Source organism: Papilio polytes, unplaced genomic scaffold, assembly GCF_000836215.1.
Source record: "Papilio polytes unplaced genomic scaffold, Ppol_1.0 DF824270.1, whole genome shotgun sequence".
Classification (NCBI taxonomy): domain Eukaryota; kingdom Metazoa; phylum Arthropoda; class Insecta; order Lepidoptera; family Papilionidae; genus Papilio; species Papilio polytes.
Window position 1 is genome coordinate 2,601,235 of NW_013524934.1, and position 15,914 is coordinate 2,617,148.

The 15,914-nt window shown below is 33.6% G+C and overlaps 3 protein-coding genes across 7 annotated transcripts; all 3 read right to left on the bottom strand.

Moving 5' to 3' along the window:
- Positions 1 to 3,559: 3,559 nt before the first annotated feature.
- Positions 3,560 to 5,946, bottom strand: LOC106103790 (UDP-glucuronosyltransferase 2B17-like). Its single transcript, XM_013283675.1, has 4 exons — positions 5,123 to 5,946; positions 4,557 to 4,779; positions 4,145 to 4,364; positions 3,560 to 3,845 (listed from the first exon to the last, which is right to left on the bottom strand). The coding sequence occupies exons 1-4, from the start codon at positions 5,936 to 5,938 to the stop codon at positions 3,560 to 3,562; spliced, it is 1,545 nt and encodes a 514-aa protein (XP_013139129.1). The 5' UTR covers positions 5,939 to 5,946.
- A 673-nt stretch (positions 5,947 to 6,619) lies between these two features.
- Positions 6,620 to 12,958, bottom strand: LOC106105288 (UDP-glucuronosyltransferase 2B19-like). Of its 5 annotated transcripts, none has more exons than XM_013285601.1 (6): positions 12,623 to 12,958; positions 11,618 to 11,826; positions 9,660 to 10,521; positions 8,821 to 9,043; positions 7,678 to 7,897; positions 6,620 to 7,078 (listed from the first exon to the last, which is right to left on the bottom strand). In XM_013285601.1, exons 3-6 carry the CDS (start codon positions 10,485 to 10,487, stop codon positions 6,790 to 6,792), a joined length of 1,560 nt encoding a protein of 519 aa, XP_013141055.1. In that variant the 5' UTR covers positions 10,488 to 10,521; positions 11,618 to 11,826; positions 12,623 to 12,958; the 3' UTR covers positions 6,620 to 6,789. The 5 variants fall into 5 exon arrangements, 4 of the variants coding, with proteins under 4 accessions (XP_013141055.1, XP_013141048.1, XP_013141036.1 ...); XM_013285594.1 differs by having other exon boundaries at positions 9,660 to 11,052; XR_001225731.1 differs by adding an exon at positions 7,248 to 7,380 and having other exon boundaries at positions 7,004 to 7,078; positions 9,660 to 11,826.
- Positions 12,959 to 12,982: 24 nt separating this feature from the next.
- Positions 12,983 to 15,872, bottom strand: LOC106105332 (UDP-glucuronosyltransferase 2B19-like). Its single transcript, XM_013285626.1, has 4 exons — positions 15,030 to 15,872; positions 14,344 to 14,566; positions 13,955 to 14,174; positions 12,983 to 13,590 (listed from the first exon to the last, which is right to left on the bottom strand). Exons 1-4 carry the CDS (start codon positions 15,852 to 15,854, stop codon positions 13,302 to 13,304), a joined length of 1,557 nt encoding a protein of 518 aa, XP_013141080.1. The 5' UTR covers positions 15,855 to 15,872; the 3' UTR covers positions 12,983 to 13,301.
- Positions 15,873 to 15,914: the final 42 nt, after the last annotated feature.

The window sequence follows — 15,914 nt, forward strand, 5'->3', positions numbered from 1 at the left end:
GGGTCCGGTCGAAATCGGTCCAGTCGTTTCGGAGATTACCCGGAACTAACACGGCTTGCGTACAGACAGACAGACAATAAAATTTTAAACGGTTTTCGTTATCAGCAACGCAAATACATCATCTTTCCGCAATCTGGAATTTTTCTTTTGACATAACAAACAGACACTCTAATTTTTGTAATGTAATGAAGAATTACTTTTAAGGTTTTTTTTAATATGCATATCAAGAAGTCAGTTTTTATCCTGCCCAAATAACACGTAAATGAGAGCCATTCCGGCTGCTCAATTTGAAATTCACCCTTAAATAAAGTTACGCAGTGACGGCAACATCTCATCAAGTTTAACGAGAAACAACCGCAGACTAAACAAGCCCAATCTGTTGTTGATTACAAAAAAACAGGGCAACAACGTCCCGTGTGTGTTATATTAAACTAGGCTCTTTTGTAAGTCATTCATTTATAATTATATTTCAACAATGATATAAGACGATTAGCGTACGGAAATTCTCAAAAAGTACCAAATCCACTTGGGATCTACGGAATAAACTTGAGGGTGTCGATTGGCATCAATGTTATGCAATCGGCGCAGTAAAGTTTAGGTCTAATTTAATCCTCTTACCAGTTTATTAGAAAAGTATTTAACGAGGAAGGCGATGTTTCGAATATGGAATTTAATAATATTAGTAGCTTTTGTTATTACGGCTGTGTCAGTCAATATTCACTTCTTAAAATCTTATCTTACTTCTTACTTATTTTTTAATATTATAAATGCGAAAGTTTAGATGGATGGATGAATGGATGGATGGATGGATGGATAGATGGATGGATGGATGTTTGTTAGCGTTTGTAGCCTAAACGGCTGAACTCCATGAAATTTGGCACAGGTTTAGAGCATAGTCTGGAAGAACACATAGGGTACTTTTTATCCCCGGAATAGTGACGGTTCCTGTGGGATTTATTAATTTAGTTTTTTAATGTTTACTCGATCATTCTGCAATGGTTTAATATATCCTTTTGAAATTTGGCATAGATATAAAACAAAGTCTGGAGTACACATGGGATGAGGTTCTGTAGCTGTAGGAGGATATGTAGCTTTTTGTTATTTATATAGTTCGTATGTTTTCTAATACCACGCGGACGAAGTCGCGGGCAACAGCTCGTTTACTATAAGTTTAATTGCGTATGCCAATTCATCGTGTTCCTCCTTATTCTACTCCCGTAGGGTCGGCGTGAAAGGTTTTTGTCCTCCACATAACTCTATCATATGTCATCTCAACTACTCACTTTTTTATGTCACCTTTCATGCAATCCATCCCTCTCTTTCTAGGTCTACCTCTACCCTTCCACACTGATAAGTAACATTCTCCTTGTTCTCCTTAATTATGCCAATTGTTATGTTAAAAATGTAGACAGCCTTAGCTATAAATATGACTGTCTACTTCGGCTGACACCTACATAAAAGTAATAATTGTACAATATAGACATAACAGCTATAAGGGAGGTTAATTATTTCATGAAATTTCGTTACTTTTTAGGGTATTGTTTTTTAGAATATTATGTTATTAGTGTATTTTGTTTAGAACTCGTTTTTTTATATAATGGTACATTTGCCTTATCATAACCATATCTCTATTTATCCTTCCCTGTTTGTAATTACGTTGATGACCTCATATTTGATACTTTGATAAAATTATTACGAATAAGCGTTGATTAAATTTCATCAGAAAGACGGTTCGTGACGTTTCTACTACAATACATGATATCCACGTCGAAACAAGCTGATTTTGTAATGTACACTCACTTGCAAAATAAACTAGTACACATAAAACTTCCAATTTCCCATTGTTGGTTTAATTTCGGTCTCTTTTTTAATCAGTTTTCATTTTTTTTTTTTGTTCAATCAATGCAATTTTCAATTAAATAATTGTTTACAGAAATTGACTATGATAGTTTAGCTGTCCGTCCTCTCTTTGCTATCAAATACAAAATAAATGTAAAAAAAATATAATAAATAGCAAGATTTTTTTAAAACAGTCCAGTAGTTTTTGAGTTATACTCGTTACAAAAATAATATAATTCCTCTATGATATTAGTACAGATAACTTATTGAGATTTTAAACATGTACTAATTTTTTGACAATTAGTATAATAATAATCAATATAGTAATTTTTTTACGATAAGATATTGTTAAGTCATAGATATAATCTTTTAAATTGGAAGTCGACCTTCATTGATAAGATAATGAAATGTTTTTAAGTGGGGTCACAGATGACATCACACTTTACATAAATAACAAAATATACTAATTATATGAAGAGTAAACATTAGAATTTTTGTATGTATTGAAATAACTCAAATACCGAAGCGATTTCAAAAATTCTTTCACTATTAAAAAGCTACGTTATCCACTAATACTACTCACTAGTAAGATAGGCTATTTTTTTTTATTTCACGGGCATGAAGTCACCACCAACAGCTAGTATTCAATATACTAGACTACTGAAACGGTAGTTTACTAACGCACAATATTGGTATTCATCATCATCGTCATCACCAGCTCACTATATGTCCCCACCGAAGGGCTCGGTGTCTACCCTAAGTAAATGATTAGGCCATAGCCAACCACGCTGTCCCAATGCGGGTTGGTTGACTTCACACATATCTTTGAATTTCTTCGTCGATATGTGTAGGTTGCATCACATATTGCATATCGGTATTCGAACGTAGGAAATTTCAAATAATGTATGGAGTTTTACACGTGAAAATTAAATTAGTAAACTTGATACAATCACGAGTTGTATCGAATCTGTTGTGTCAAATATCATCATCGTATCAGAGATTAGATTATCATCATCTTGCCCTCGTCCCTAAGGATCGGTATCATATGTGTGTTCTACGTTTGTCGTACTAGTTTTGTTGATTTCTGTGCATAGCAGTACTAAATCTTTACTACTTAAAAGTTAGTTTATCTGTTAATGAATATCTGAAGCAAATAAGTTATGTTGCAGATGTCATACTATTTTTTTTATACCCAGGAGAATGGGTAGCCCCCGAGAAGTTAAGTCCAATGAAATGAAATAAAATAACATTTACTTAACTTTAGAACACTACAACGCAATCAGAAATAACAAAAGAAAAACAAACATGACATAAGTAAATAAATAGAAAAATATTTCAATTAAATAAAAGATTATAATCATTGCAATGCTGACCGGTTTGGGTCTACGCTCAGCTTTGAATGCTGGTTGCTACTCAATAAGTCACCCATCGCTGATCTTCCGCGAGAACCCTGGGATCATCCGCATGCCAATAGCCATGCCAATGAGTAATGTATTGCCAGCAATAACATTATTCAACTCTTTTATTTTATTTAAATTGCATCCACTTACTCTTTATTAGTTCATCTATATATCTATATGTATTAATTTGGTAGACGTTTTTAGTTCTGAATAAAAAATATTGGCTAATTGACAGTGTCCTTATTTTGGGAAAATAGTGAAAAAAACTGCAGTAATGTCCAAAATTGTATTATATTTCAAATATTAATATGATCTATACATTAAGACCTTTTGATTTTAACGTCAGCTTCATTTGTGCATAAATATTTAAAAATCGTCTTACAAACTTTATACAAAACAAGAAAAGAGATTACTACTACAGTAACTAGAGTAAATACAAGTTCTAATTCTAAATATTGAGTTAATGAGATGTTGGCGGCCGGACTCCTCAAGTGACGCGCGTCGCCGTGACGCAGCACGTGCTCTGTCCACCACACAGCGCGCTCTAGCGGACTCTGCGGCTGGTCATGTATTATACTCCGCAGTCGGAGTATGTTCTCACGATAGCTGGAAAAAAAATATATTTAATTTTTACACCCATAAAAACAATTATAATTTTAGGGCCTGCCTACCACTGACTAATAGAGGCTCAGATAGCTTAAAAATGACGTTAGTGTCAGATAAGGGGCAAAACCCGATGTTTCAATCACATTACACATTGGATTTTTATCAGAAAGTTTACAATTTGGTGGGACAGGTCCTTAACTTACTCAATATTAAGGAAAAAATCGCATATATTTCGTTAAAGAAAATACACTACAAACTAAAGCTGTAGTCAATTTCTAGTAATTAACTATTTATCTTACCTATTGTCATTAAGAATGGTATTTATAGCGGATTCAAGAGTTTCTTCCGTAATTTTATCGATGTCAAGTCTCAAACCGATTTTATGGTATAAGTATTGTTCCACGTTATACCACTGATCACTTATTAAAGGTATTCCAATTAGAGGGACCCCAGCATTGATCGCCTCGTCTGTTGATTGCAGTCCACCTTGAGTTATGAATAATTTTATTTTTGGATGTCCTGAAACAAAAGGAAAAAGTTTAGAAATCACGGTTATATTCTTGTTGGACATCAGAAAAAACGAAACTAAAACGATTTAACCCTTCTGGGTTCTTTCTTCTTCTTCTTCTGTGAAATTCTTCTGAATTAACATGCAATGATAGAAAGAATTAACTATGATCTCAAACTAAAATCATTTAAGAATAAACTTACTCAACAAGTCGGACTGTGGCAGCCATTTTGATATTTTAATGTTGCTTGGACGTCCAGGTAATTCATCAACGTCCCATTTCCACAAAACATCGTACGGCAATCGTGAGAACACTTTAACAATAGCATGCAGAATTGGCGGCGGCAGATTTGAAGATTTGATATTGGAGCCCAAACTTAAGTAGATAACGCCATTCTTTGAAGAATCAAGATACGATTTCAGATCCTAAAAAAATAATAATTATAAACACACTACAATCGTTTATTACATTAGTTAACATCAAACGTTAGTATGGTATGGGCATGTTTTGAGAAGGGATGAATCGCATGTAACAAGAAGGACGTTAGTTATGACTGTGGAGGGGTACACCGATATAGGTAGGTAGTTAGGTAGGTGACATGATCAAGAAGGGAGTAATGACTGAGATGACGGATGACAGAGTCGGCACAGTATGTGCTACTCTTCCATACATATCTCAGCCGTCATATTTGAATCCTCTCCCTTCTTAAACATATCCTCTTTCATACAATCCATCCAAACTTTCTTCGGGTTTATGTTTATTACATACCTTTGGTAATTCTTTTATCAGATTCAGGTGCAGTCCTCCCATGTAAACAACACCCGGTGGCACAGGACGATTGTTCTCCCAAATAGGATGCATATTTAAAAACAACATTGCAACGTTGTCATACAATTCCTCAATGGGTGGTATATTCTCACCGAATGTTCTTTTTAAAATTTCATTATCATAGTCTCTATTCCTCTTGATCATCATCGAAGTAAATTCTTTCTTTATTTGAATTATTTTCTCCCACATTGTTAAATTGTAAAATCTATCTCGAAGCATACTTGGATATAAAATTGGATGTGTTGGTGTTCCAATTATATCATGATTGTCCAACACTGCACCGAACGAACTTACTTGAATAACTGGCGCTTTGAAAACATAAGACAGTCCAATTGCTGGTCTCACACATGCTTCTACAAGTATTAAATCAAAGTAGTCGTTTTTGTATTTCAATATCTTTTGAACACTTTCGGTTTTTATTTGCTGTTCAAATATAGGATATGACACATCTATGATTTTTTTCAACTGCTGAATGGGATCTCTGATATTTTCGATTCCTTCGAGAAGGTTCCACCACATTGTATATGACATATCATGCAAGTCAATTTCCGTGAGATTCTTAGGTGCTTGTCCTTTGGGAAATGCCGGGTCTGTTGTTATAACTATGACTTCATGACCACGTCTTACCAGCTCTTGTGTTATTGGCCGGAATACCACTTGATGACTGATCGATGGTATTGGAAACATTGCCAATATTCGAGATGCATTTATATATGTTAAAAGACATAATAAATATAAAATTAATTTTAAAATCATCGTTCGATTTGCAACAACTTTCTGTTAGATCTGATTCAAAACGTATTCGTTTATACACTTTATATACAACTGGTTTTAAGATGACTGGCAAAATATTAACGATAATTGTATTTGTTAAAGATATTTATATGAATAATAATCTGTTCGGAATGTAGTTAATAATTAAAAATGTAGCAATATTGTTGTTATTTAAATTTTGGCTTTGCATCTATATCTACTGCGTTTAAAAAAACACATATAGACACATCTCTCATTGCTTTTGATGATACTAAGACAAAAATATGTTTGTAAATGAGACCTTAAATTGGAAATATTACACTGATCGTCTACTTTATACAAAGATATTTAACATAATGGATACATAAGTATTATCAAACAGGATATAACGAACCTCCCCCTTCTTTAACAACAATTTTGTAGAAATAAAAAAGAAATTTGCAGTAACATACTATTGCTATAACATTTATGGCAGGCAATACTTTGCAATTTTAAATTTAATCGAGATCCGTTGTTTCTTTTTTTAATTATCATAATCATCTGATAATAATAAACATAACAGAATAGTATTAGAAATATCAATACAAAAATTCATGTGTGATAGCTTGACCAAGGAAAAAGGAATTAAGAAGTAAAGAATACATGTTTAAAAATAATTTATTTAATGAGTTGTATAATTCTTACTAAATACATTTCCCTGTTACAATAATTTCTACAATTTTTCCTTATTTCAGTTGTTATTCTATTATAGTGATTTAGTTTAGTGTTAATTTATCAAATAATTTCACAAATTAACACTAAACTAAATCACTCCACAATATTCCAAGTAATACACCCACATAACTATTAGCTAATTAAGATCTTTTCATTTTAACTACAGCATATAAATTAGAATTTAAAAAATTAAATATCATCTTTAAAACTGTACACAGAATAATAAGCAAAACAATAAATACTAAAAGCAAAACGAATACTAGTTCTAATTCTAAATATTGAGACCACGAAATGTTAGCGGCCGGACTCCTCAAGTGACGCGCGCCGCCGTGACGCAGCACGTGCTCTGTCCACCACACAGCGCGCTCTAGCGGACTCTGTGGCTGGTCACTCATTATACTGCGCAGTCGCATTATGTTCTCACGATAGCTGGAACAGAAATATTTATATCATTTTCGATTGCCGATGACATCGTGCCTGTGAGGAAGCATGAATTGCCCAGCACGTTAGTGAAATGTCGAGATAAATTGGAGGGAGCCGGTTCTAAAATCAACAGAACTCAAACAAAATATTTGTACAATGATTTTGGCGTTCTTACCATCTGACCTCCGGTGTAGGTCTACCAAATTACTGTGATTTTATATCCCTCGGTACACTTTTTCAATGCGATGAGGATATGACAGAGACGTAAAAATCTTCATAACTTGTGCACTATTTTGTCCAACCTGATACTACATAGTAACAGATTGGACAAATTAAAGTATTATACGAATAGTCGATAATCATTTAAACAAGAAAATATTGAGACTAAATATGGGTGGATTTGTGCGTGCGTATACCAACGGAACTATGGACATACGTAAGAAGGAAGTAAATTCATACATACATATTGGGCCGGCCCCTTCATTCGGAATGGGTATGTTGTATTGTTTAGAACTAAATACTCGTATGTAGTTGTAAAATAGTTTCAATAGCATAGAAATAAAATGTATTTTTCAAATTCATAAAAATTTATCCATATTTTGTACCTTGTGTCATTAATAACGGTTCGTATTGCGCTTTCAAATATTTCTTCTGTCACTGTATCTATGTCAATCCTGACTCCAATTTTATGTTCCACATATTTTTCCACATTGTACCATTGGTCCGCTAGCAAGGGTATACCAATCAAAGGTACTCCAGCAGTGATCGCTTCGTCTGTCGATTGTAAACCTCCTTGAGTTATGAATAACTTTATTTTTGGATGTCCTGAAAAAAGGATTTTCGAAACTTGTAGATAGTTGACGAACCAGCGCTTACTCAGTATCACAAAAATAATGAACCCCATGCTTATTGAAATTAGCTATGAGTGGAAATGTAACAAAAGTTGCACAGAAGAGAATGTAGATTATGGGCAAGGATATTTTCCGCGCATTATACATGGTATTGGCGTGCCCCCTTGATCTAGCCTACATTAGCAGCTGCAACATTTTAGTCTTATTTTGAGTAGTTCTATGTATTTCGACACCCACATTTGAAATATCTAATGCTGCTGCGGACTCTACTACTGATAAATTGTTTTACTTAAAGGAATTAATTCTGATAAAAACGATTGATAGAGAGACATGAAAGAATAGTACAATTTACTATCTTTTGATATCTATCACGCAAACGTTCTGACGTCTATTTCAGATAAAAATTATTCATGCATGTATCATGAAATCATGATACTTCTATTAACTATATAATCTTTACTAATATCATAAAGAGGAGAGATTTGTTTTTTTGTATGTATTTGATTTACTTAAAAACTACTTTTTCACTATTAGCAAATTTATTTATCTGTGAGTAGCATAGGCTATATTTCATATTATTCTTTAATTTCCCGCAGACGGAGTCGCGTACAACAACTAGTATAATGTTATTGTCATCCCTTACTTTTCCTTTGACGAAACAGAGACTACAATGTATATTAGTAACTAGTGACATGCAGTATATATGTATAGGCAAGTTATTTGTCATCAGGCAAATCGGAGTATTGACCTGCATGTTTGAAGCGGTATGTCCAAATAATACATTTTATATATGTATCAATTTCACGGTATATTTTCTATTTAAGTACTGCATTAGTGTAAATAGTTCTTCGATACATGACAATATATGTGAATGAAAAAAATGCCAAAAACACTTACTCAATAAGTCAGATTGTGGCAACCATTTGGATAATTTTATATTGCTTGAACGACCTGGTAGTTCATCATTGTCCCATTTCCAAAGTACATCGTAAGGCAGTCGTGAAAGTACATTTACAATAGCTTTCAGCTTTTCTGGAGGCATGTAAGATGGTTTTACATTTGTGCCCAAACTAAAGTAAATAACCCCATTCCGAGATGAATCGAGATATGACTTCAGATCCTGGAAAAATATACCGGAAACATGAGTAAAAACGAAGATATACACAGTAAATAAGATTAAAATGTATTATTACTAGCTTCCGCCTGCGACTCAGTCCACGTGGAATTCAAAATAAAGCAAGTAGCCTATGTGTTCTTCTAGACTGTCCTCAACATCTATGCCAAATGACACAGAGATCCGTTCAGCAGGTTAGTCTACAAACTCTAACAAACAATCATCTATTTAAACAAATAATTTAAATTCTAAATTTAAACTATTTGTTAAACGTTTGGAAAGCCATCTTTTTGATAATAGCCCTTGAATAGAATATTTTATTTATATACAGTACATTATGTATGTATGTATTTTATATAATTTTACACAAAAAAAATGTCATAAAAGTATCTTACACTCCACTACGACACTCTACATATGTTATATTGTAAATTGTAACCAGCGCACCCGCAGACAAACCAATTATATGGTTTTTGCGGTGCCTTATTTGTGCGCATTTTTAATTTGTTTTTATGTAATATTTTCAATAAATAATAAAAAATAATAATCCATCTAAACTTTCGCATATATAATATTAGTAACATCATCTCTTAAATAATTATTTAAAAGGTAAAAACCATACCTTTGGTAATTCTTTTATCGGATTCTGATGTAAACCACCCATATAGATAACTCCTGGAGGTACGGGACGATTGGTGTCCCAAATAGGATGCACGTTTAAAAATAACATTGCAACATTGTCATACAATTTTGTAACCGGAGGAGTGTCAGCACCAAACAATTTCTTCAATAGATTATTCACCATCACATTATTTGTATCGATATTTCGCATGTTATATTCTATTTTTAACTGCATAATTTTTTCCCACATTGTTATATTGTTTAATCTATCTCTTACCATACTCGGATATAAAATTGGATGTGTTGGTACTCCCATAACCACGTAATTATCCCATATTCCGCCAAAAGAGCTAACCAAGATTACTGGCGCTTTAAAAATATGCGAAAATCCTAGAGTGTATGACAACATACCCTCGACAAGTATCAAGTCGAAATAATCATTTTTGTATGTCAATAACTCTTGCACACTTTTAGATTTCATTTGCTTTTCAAAAATCTCAAAATTTAAACCCATCATTGCTAGAACCTGCTTGTTTACATCTCTCGAACCATCTTCCAGTTCTGAAATACCTTTATTCCATATATTGTAAGACAAATCGTGGACATCTATTTCCGTTAAGTTTTCAGGTACTTGTCCTTTTGGATGCACAGGGTCTGTTGTTATAACAATAAGTTCATGTCCTCGTCTTGCCAGTTCATGTGTTAAGGAACGGAAAACAACTTGGTGACTGATCGATGGTGTAGGAAATACACCCAATATTCGAGCACTCTTGATCAATGATAAAGTAACACATAGTAAATATAAAACTGATATTCTTAGTCTCATCATTTAGCGCCCGTTTCTCGCGACGTCTCGTTACCGTCTATAACAAACACAAATGAAACATTATGTTTTATAAACAGTAAACTGACGATGACTGGCAACATGTAAATTTTACTTATCTTAAAATTGTTTTATAATGGTGCCGGTGTTTTATTTAATAATTTCAACAAACAGCTGACAATTTTTATCTCAATTACCACGTTTGAGATCATGTCTTTTCGCACACACCTTCACTATAAGGAATCCAAGCTTAAAGTGGTAGTAAATCCGTATTTTGTCTTATGAGTGATTTTCATAGGAAGCCAAACTAAGACATAAGAATTAGTAACACATTTGTGTCAATTCCTGTCTTGATTGAAGGGCTACAATTGCCGATGCCTACGAACAGCGATCAATTTGATACTCTAGGGAAATCGAGTTAAAAAATGTATACTGAAAGTATTAACACAGCAGAGAAACTACTAGTTCTAATACAAAAAATTGAGTTAAAGAGATGTTGGCAGCCGGGTTTCTCGAGTGTCGCGCGCTGCCGTGACGCATTAGCTCTGTTCCGCGGCGCGGTAAAGATTTCCTTAAACATAGAAAAATTAAAATTGACAGCATCAACCTCATTATTTTTTAAATTATAGGCACATTTATTTACAATCTCTGTGTGATCTACCGTTGATTGATCGATTCAACAATGATAATATTTAATATTAACTATATGTACAAACAAAGTCATATGTAAATGGATTATAATTTATCGAATTAATCATATCAACTATATACGTAATGATCACTCAGTATGCACGTTCTAACCATTTGACTGTTACTAAGAGCTGGCGCAGGTTTGCCGATGACTCGTACTAACATCGACCGCGCCCCGCACTGCTCAGTTGTCAGTTTACTAGTGACGTCATGAGCCTATCTGCAAAGCTTCTGCGCACGAGTAATCGGTGCGGTGTTTCACAAGCCTAAGGAGTAAGTACGTGCGTACTAATTTAATGACGTAAACATCATACAGATAAATAAAGTTGATGTATATGTTTCTAATATTAAAAAATATTTACCTTACCTAAAGCAAAAACATCTCGTTGTAAAATACACAAGTGAAAAACTACTTAAAACTTTTAAAATTCACTTTTTATACTCACATTAGAATTTATAAAACTCCAAATCGAATTAGAAACTATACCAAGAAAAAAATAGAGCTATTATTAATATAGCAGCCAGAGCGGTCGGACTCCTCAAGTGATGCGCGCCGCCGTGACGCAAGTGTTCCGTCCACCACACAATGCGCTCTAGCGGACTTTGTGCTCAGTAAGCCAGTCGAAATATTCTTCTTTACATGACAGTAATTCATCTGTAATTACGAAAAAAATGTCGCATTTTTACAATCTGGGTGCGATTTTTTATTGATTGTTTGTTTTATTAGTAAAAAAAAAAAAATTATATTAACGTAGTGTACAAAGTTCTGTTTCATATCTTCAATGTTTTATCATATCAATTAAATACAAACGTTCAAACTTGAATCTTTCAGTAATCAGCTAGTAATAATCGATCCGGTAATCTTTATTACTAATGTTAAAAATTTGATAGTTCAGATGGATGGACGGATTTACGTTTGTTAGAAGATACTACGACTAAATAGCACAGAGAAGTACACGATAGCGTACTCAGAAAACACTAAGTTTTTTTTTTAATTTGCCCGAACGAAGTTGTACCATTACATAAACTAAAAGGTTAATAAATTTCTAACAAATTAAATTGAAATCTGTAATGATTAAAGAAACGCATTTCGTTCACATATTTCCGTTACTTATAACGCAAGTCTGTTCCGAGTAAATTCCGAAACGACTAGACTAATTTTAACTGAACAAACTAAAATGAATTACATTTTAAATTTTATAATTAACACAGTATCGAAATAAATGACAAGTTTTTTTCCACGCGGATGATATCGCGGGCAATAGATAATATAATCATAAATAATGTATTCATATATCGTGTTTTAAGGAAATCGTTACAAGTGCTTCCTAATTCGTTATTTTATTAGCTAGCTGTTCTTCTACGACTTCATCTGCATAAACTAATGAAAATGTTATTTTATAGTTTACATGTGTCAAATAATCAACTGCAAATGTCAAAATAGCAATTACCTTACTATGGCATTTTTGCTTTCTTGATGTTGGCAGCAACTTATGGTCTCTTTCCTACATTAGGGTTTTTATCCAAAATATTAATCCCCTTTGTTGAATGGCGTGAACATAGTCTAAAGCAAGACGTAAGTGTAGGGCTTTTTATTACAAAAAGAACTATTCAAAAATATGCTATAATTGCTGACATCTTAGGCAACAAAGAAGTGTGTGTTTACGCTTTATTATAATAGTATAGATAAAATACAAAATGAAAAATCATCATGACCTGGATTTTTTATCACAAGCATTAAAATTATGAGCGTCGGTGGCTTAGTGGTTTTTTCCCATGTTGAAGATAAAACCAATATTTTTCTAAAATCGAATTTAGAAATTATGGAAATGCGACATTCTCCTGTCAGTTGCCGCTCTCTTATTGGTCAAAATATGGCGTTTTAAAGATAATATTGTTAGTTCACCAAAGTTCCAACTGCCATATAATCCTTGTAGGGTTACTTGTATGGAATATACTATTGACATGACACAGGCAAATGATGCATTAAATGTTTTTTATTTTTTTTTCATTTTACATTTTTCCATTTTGTCATAGTCATTGTTTCGTGTTAGTTGACTCTCTTTCAACTTTCAGACATCACATTTTTTTTTTCAAATTTGATATAGCTTATTTAACAAAAAGTATTAACTAATACTTCTTCATTTTACTTTTTGTAGTTACACTTGAATGTATAAAGCTACAAATCGTCTTAATAAATATTACAAGAACTAAAAGAGTGAGTATTAATATAGTAGCCAAAGTAAATACTAGTTCTAATTCTAAATATTGAGACCACGAAATGTTAGCGGCCGGACTCCTCAAGTGACGCGCGCCGCCGTGACGTAACACGTGCTCTGTCCACCACACAGCGCGCTCTAGCGGACTTTGCGGCTGGTCACTCATTATACTGCGCAGTCGCACTATGTTTTCACGATAGCTGGAACATAGAAAGTAATACATTTGTGTGCATATTTTTGTTGCATATTGGTCTCGAACTACTACACTATAGTCATGTAAAAATTTAAATGATAAAAAATATTTTGTTTCACAGGCGTAAAGCAGAACAGTGTTTTTTCTCGAAGCTCAGCTCAATTTGTAAATGCATAGAATTATGGTTTGTGTTTCGAACAGATGCCAGGCCGACTCGGCTCACGGAGTTTTAGTACAACGCTTTGAACCGTTAGGTGCTAATTTAGTGTTTGAGCCACAGCTCTTCGATTCAAATGTCTGTGACTTAAACTTTTTAGGTAGATCAGAATTTATACGTAATATGTATAAGTACCAAGTAGCAGATTACATACCTTTTGTCTTTAATAACGGTTTGTATTGCGGTTTCGAATATTTCTTCTGTCACTGTATCTATGTCAATCCTGACTCCAATTTTATGTTCCACATATTTTTCCACATTGTACCATTGGTCCGCTAGCAAGGGTATACCAATCAAAGGCACTCCAGCAGAGATTGCTTCATCCGTTGACTGTAAACCTCCTTGAGTTATGAACAATTTCACTTTTGGATGCCCTGAAATAAGAAGTTATTGCTTATTGTTCAACGAAATGACTTAGACATTGGGGTCTCACAATTGATTGAGTGGTATGGCAAAAGTAAACTGGCTTTTCTTACTACTACGAATGACTTATGAGATCTATTGATTCTTGGAAGTCGGTTAAAAACCAGCAGCAATACTCACTTAATAAATCAGATTGCGGCAACCATTTGGCTATTTTTATATTATTTGATCGACCTGGAAGTTCATCGTTGTCCCATTTCCAAAGAACATCGTACGGCAGTCGTGAAAATACTTTTACAATAGCTTGTAGCTTTTCTGGAGGCACGTAAGACGGTTTTACATTTGTGCCCAAACTAAAGTAAATAACACCGTTTTTAGATGAGTCGAGATATTCTTTTATATCCTGTAAAAACAGTTTTGTTTGAAACATCATCTTATTACTTACGTCTGTCAAATTCTCAATTGCAAATGTGAAAATTACCGTAACCATATTAACCTTGCTTCCTTAATGTTGGCAGCTTGTGTTTATGGTCCCTTTCCGACATCTTAATCTATTATTACGACGACATTCTAATATATTTACCCCCTAAGTTTAATAGCATGGAAACATAGGTATGTCGTTAGGGTAGGGCTTTTTACTTTAGAAAGAATTATTCAAAAAATATGCTGTGATTGCTGACATCCTATGCCACAAAATAGTGTGTGTTTACGTATTACTATATAGGTAAGTATATAGAAGTATAGATAAAACCTAGAGACATAGCGTTGAATAAACTTTCATTCAACGTTTAGTTACATGTGAAATTGCTACCTAGCATAAAGTGTAGACGGCATTATAGAATTCAAATTATTTTAATAAGCCATACCTTAGGTAATTCTCTCATTGGATTCTGGTGTAATCCACCCATGTAGATCACACCTGGAGGCACAGGTCGGTTGTTATCCCAAATAGGATGCACGTTCAAAAATAACATTGCTACATTATCAAACAACTGCTGAATTGGAGGAGTGTCCGCACCAAATACTTTCTTGATTAACTTGTTCGCGATATCATAGTTTTTATTCTCATTTTTCATTTTGTACTCTTTTGTTAACTGAACAAATTTCTCCCACATTGTTATATTGTTTAATCTATCTCTTACTGAACTCGGATATAAAATTGGATGTGTTGGCGCTCCTATAGATTCATAGTTTTCCCAAACTCCAGCAAAAGAACTAACTAAAATAACTGGTGACTTAAAAATATGCGAGAATCCTAAAGTATATGATACCAAGGCCTCGACCAGAATCAAGTCAAAATGATCATCTTTATATGATAACAACTTTTGTACACTTTCAGTCTTCATTTGATCTTCGAAAATTTCCATGCCTATAAGAATCATTGCTTTCACTTGCGAGGTGACATCTCTTGAACCATCTTCCATTTCAGACACGACCTTGTTCCATTTTGAATAAGACAAATCATGGACATCTATTTCAATTAAATTTTCGGGAACCTTTTCTTTTGGATGTACAGGGTCCGTTGTAATAACAACAACCTCGTGACCTCTCCGTGCCAATTCATGTGTTAGGGTACGGAAAACAACTTGGTGACTGATGGATGGTGTAGGAAATACACCCAATATTCGAGCACTCTCTATAAATGATAAAGTAACACATAGTAAATATAAAACTGATATTCTTAATATCATTTTTTTACACCAGCGATGTCTCGTAGCCGTCTAAATAAAAACTTTATAGCACATAATGTT

Bases quoted from the DNA above. Each gene is read 5' to 3' on its own strand.
- LOC106103790 (XM_013283675.1), bottom strand. From the start codon at position 5,938: ATGATTTTAAAATTAATTTTATATTTATTATGTCTTTTAACATATATA. The intron at 4,365-4,556 runs GTAAGTTTATTC...CTTTTGTTTCAG, and splicing joins GCCACAGTCCGACTTGTTGA to GACATCCAAAAATAAAATTA. The intron at 3,846-4,144 runs GTAAGATAAATA...TTTTTTTTCCAG, and splicing joins ACCATTCTTAATGACAATAG to CTATCGTGAGAACATACTCC.
- LOC106105288 (XM_013285601.1), bottom strand. From the start codon at position 10,487: ATGATGAGACTAAGAATATCAGTTTTATATTTACTATGTGTTACTTTA. The intron at 9,044-9,659 runs GTATGGTTTTTA...ATATTTTTCCAG, and splicing joins CGATAAAAGAATTACCAAAG to GATCTGAAGTCATATCTCGA. The intron at 7,898-8,820 runs GTAAGTGTTTTT...TCCTTTTTTCAG, and splicing joins GCCACAATCTGACTTATTGA to GACATCCAAAAATAAAGTTA.
- LOC106105332 (XM_013285626.1), bottom strand. From the start codon at position 15,854: ATGATATTAAGAATATCAGTTTTATATTTACTATGTGTTACTTTATCA. The intron at 14,175-14,343 runs GTGAGTATTGCT...TTCTTATTTCAG, and splicing joins GCCGCAATCTGATTTATTAA to GGCATCCAAAAGTGAAATTG. The intron at 13,591-13,954 runs GTATGTAATCTG...TCTATGTTCCAG, and splicing joins ACCGTTATTAAAGACAAAAG to CTATCGTGAAAACATAGTGC.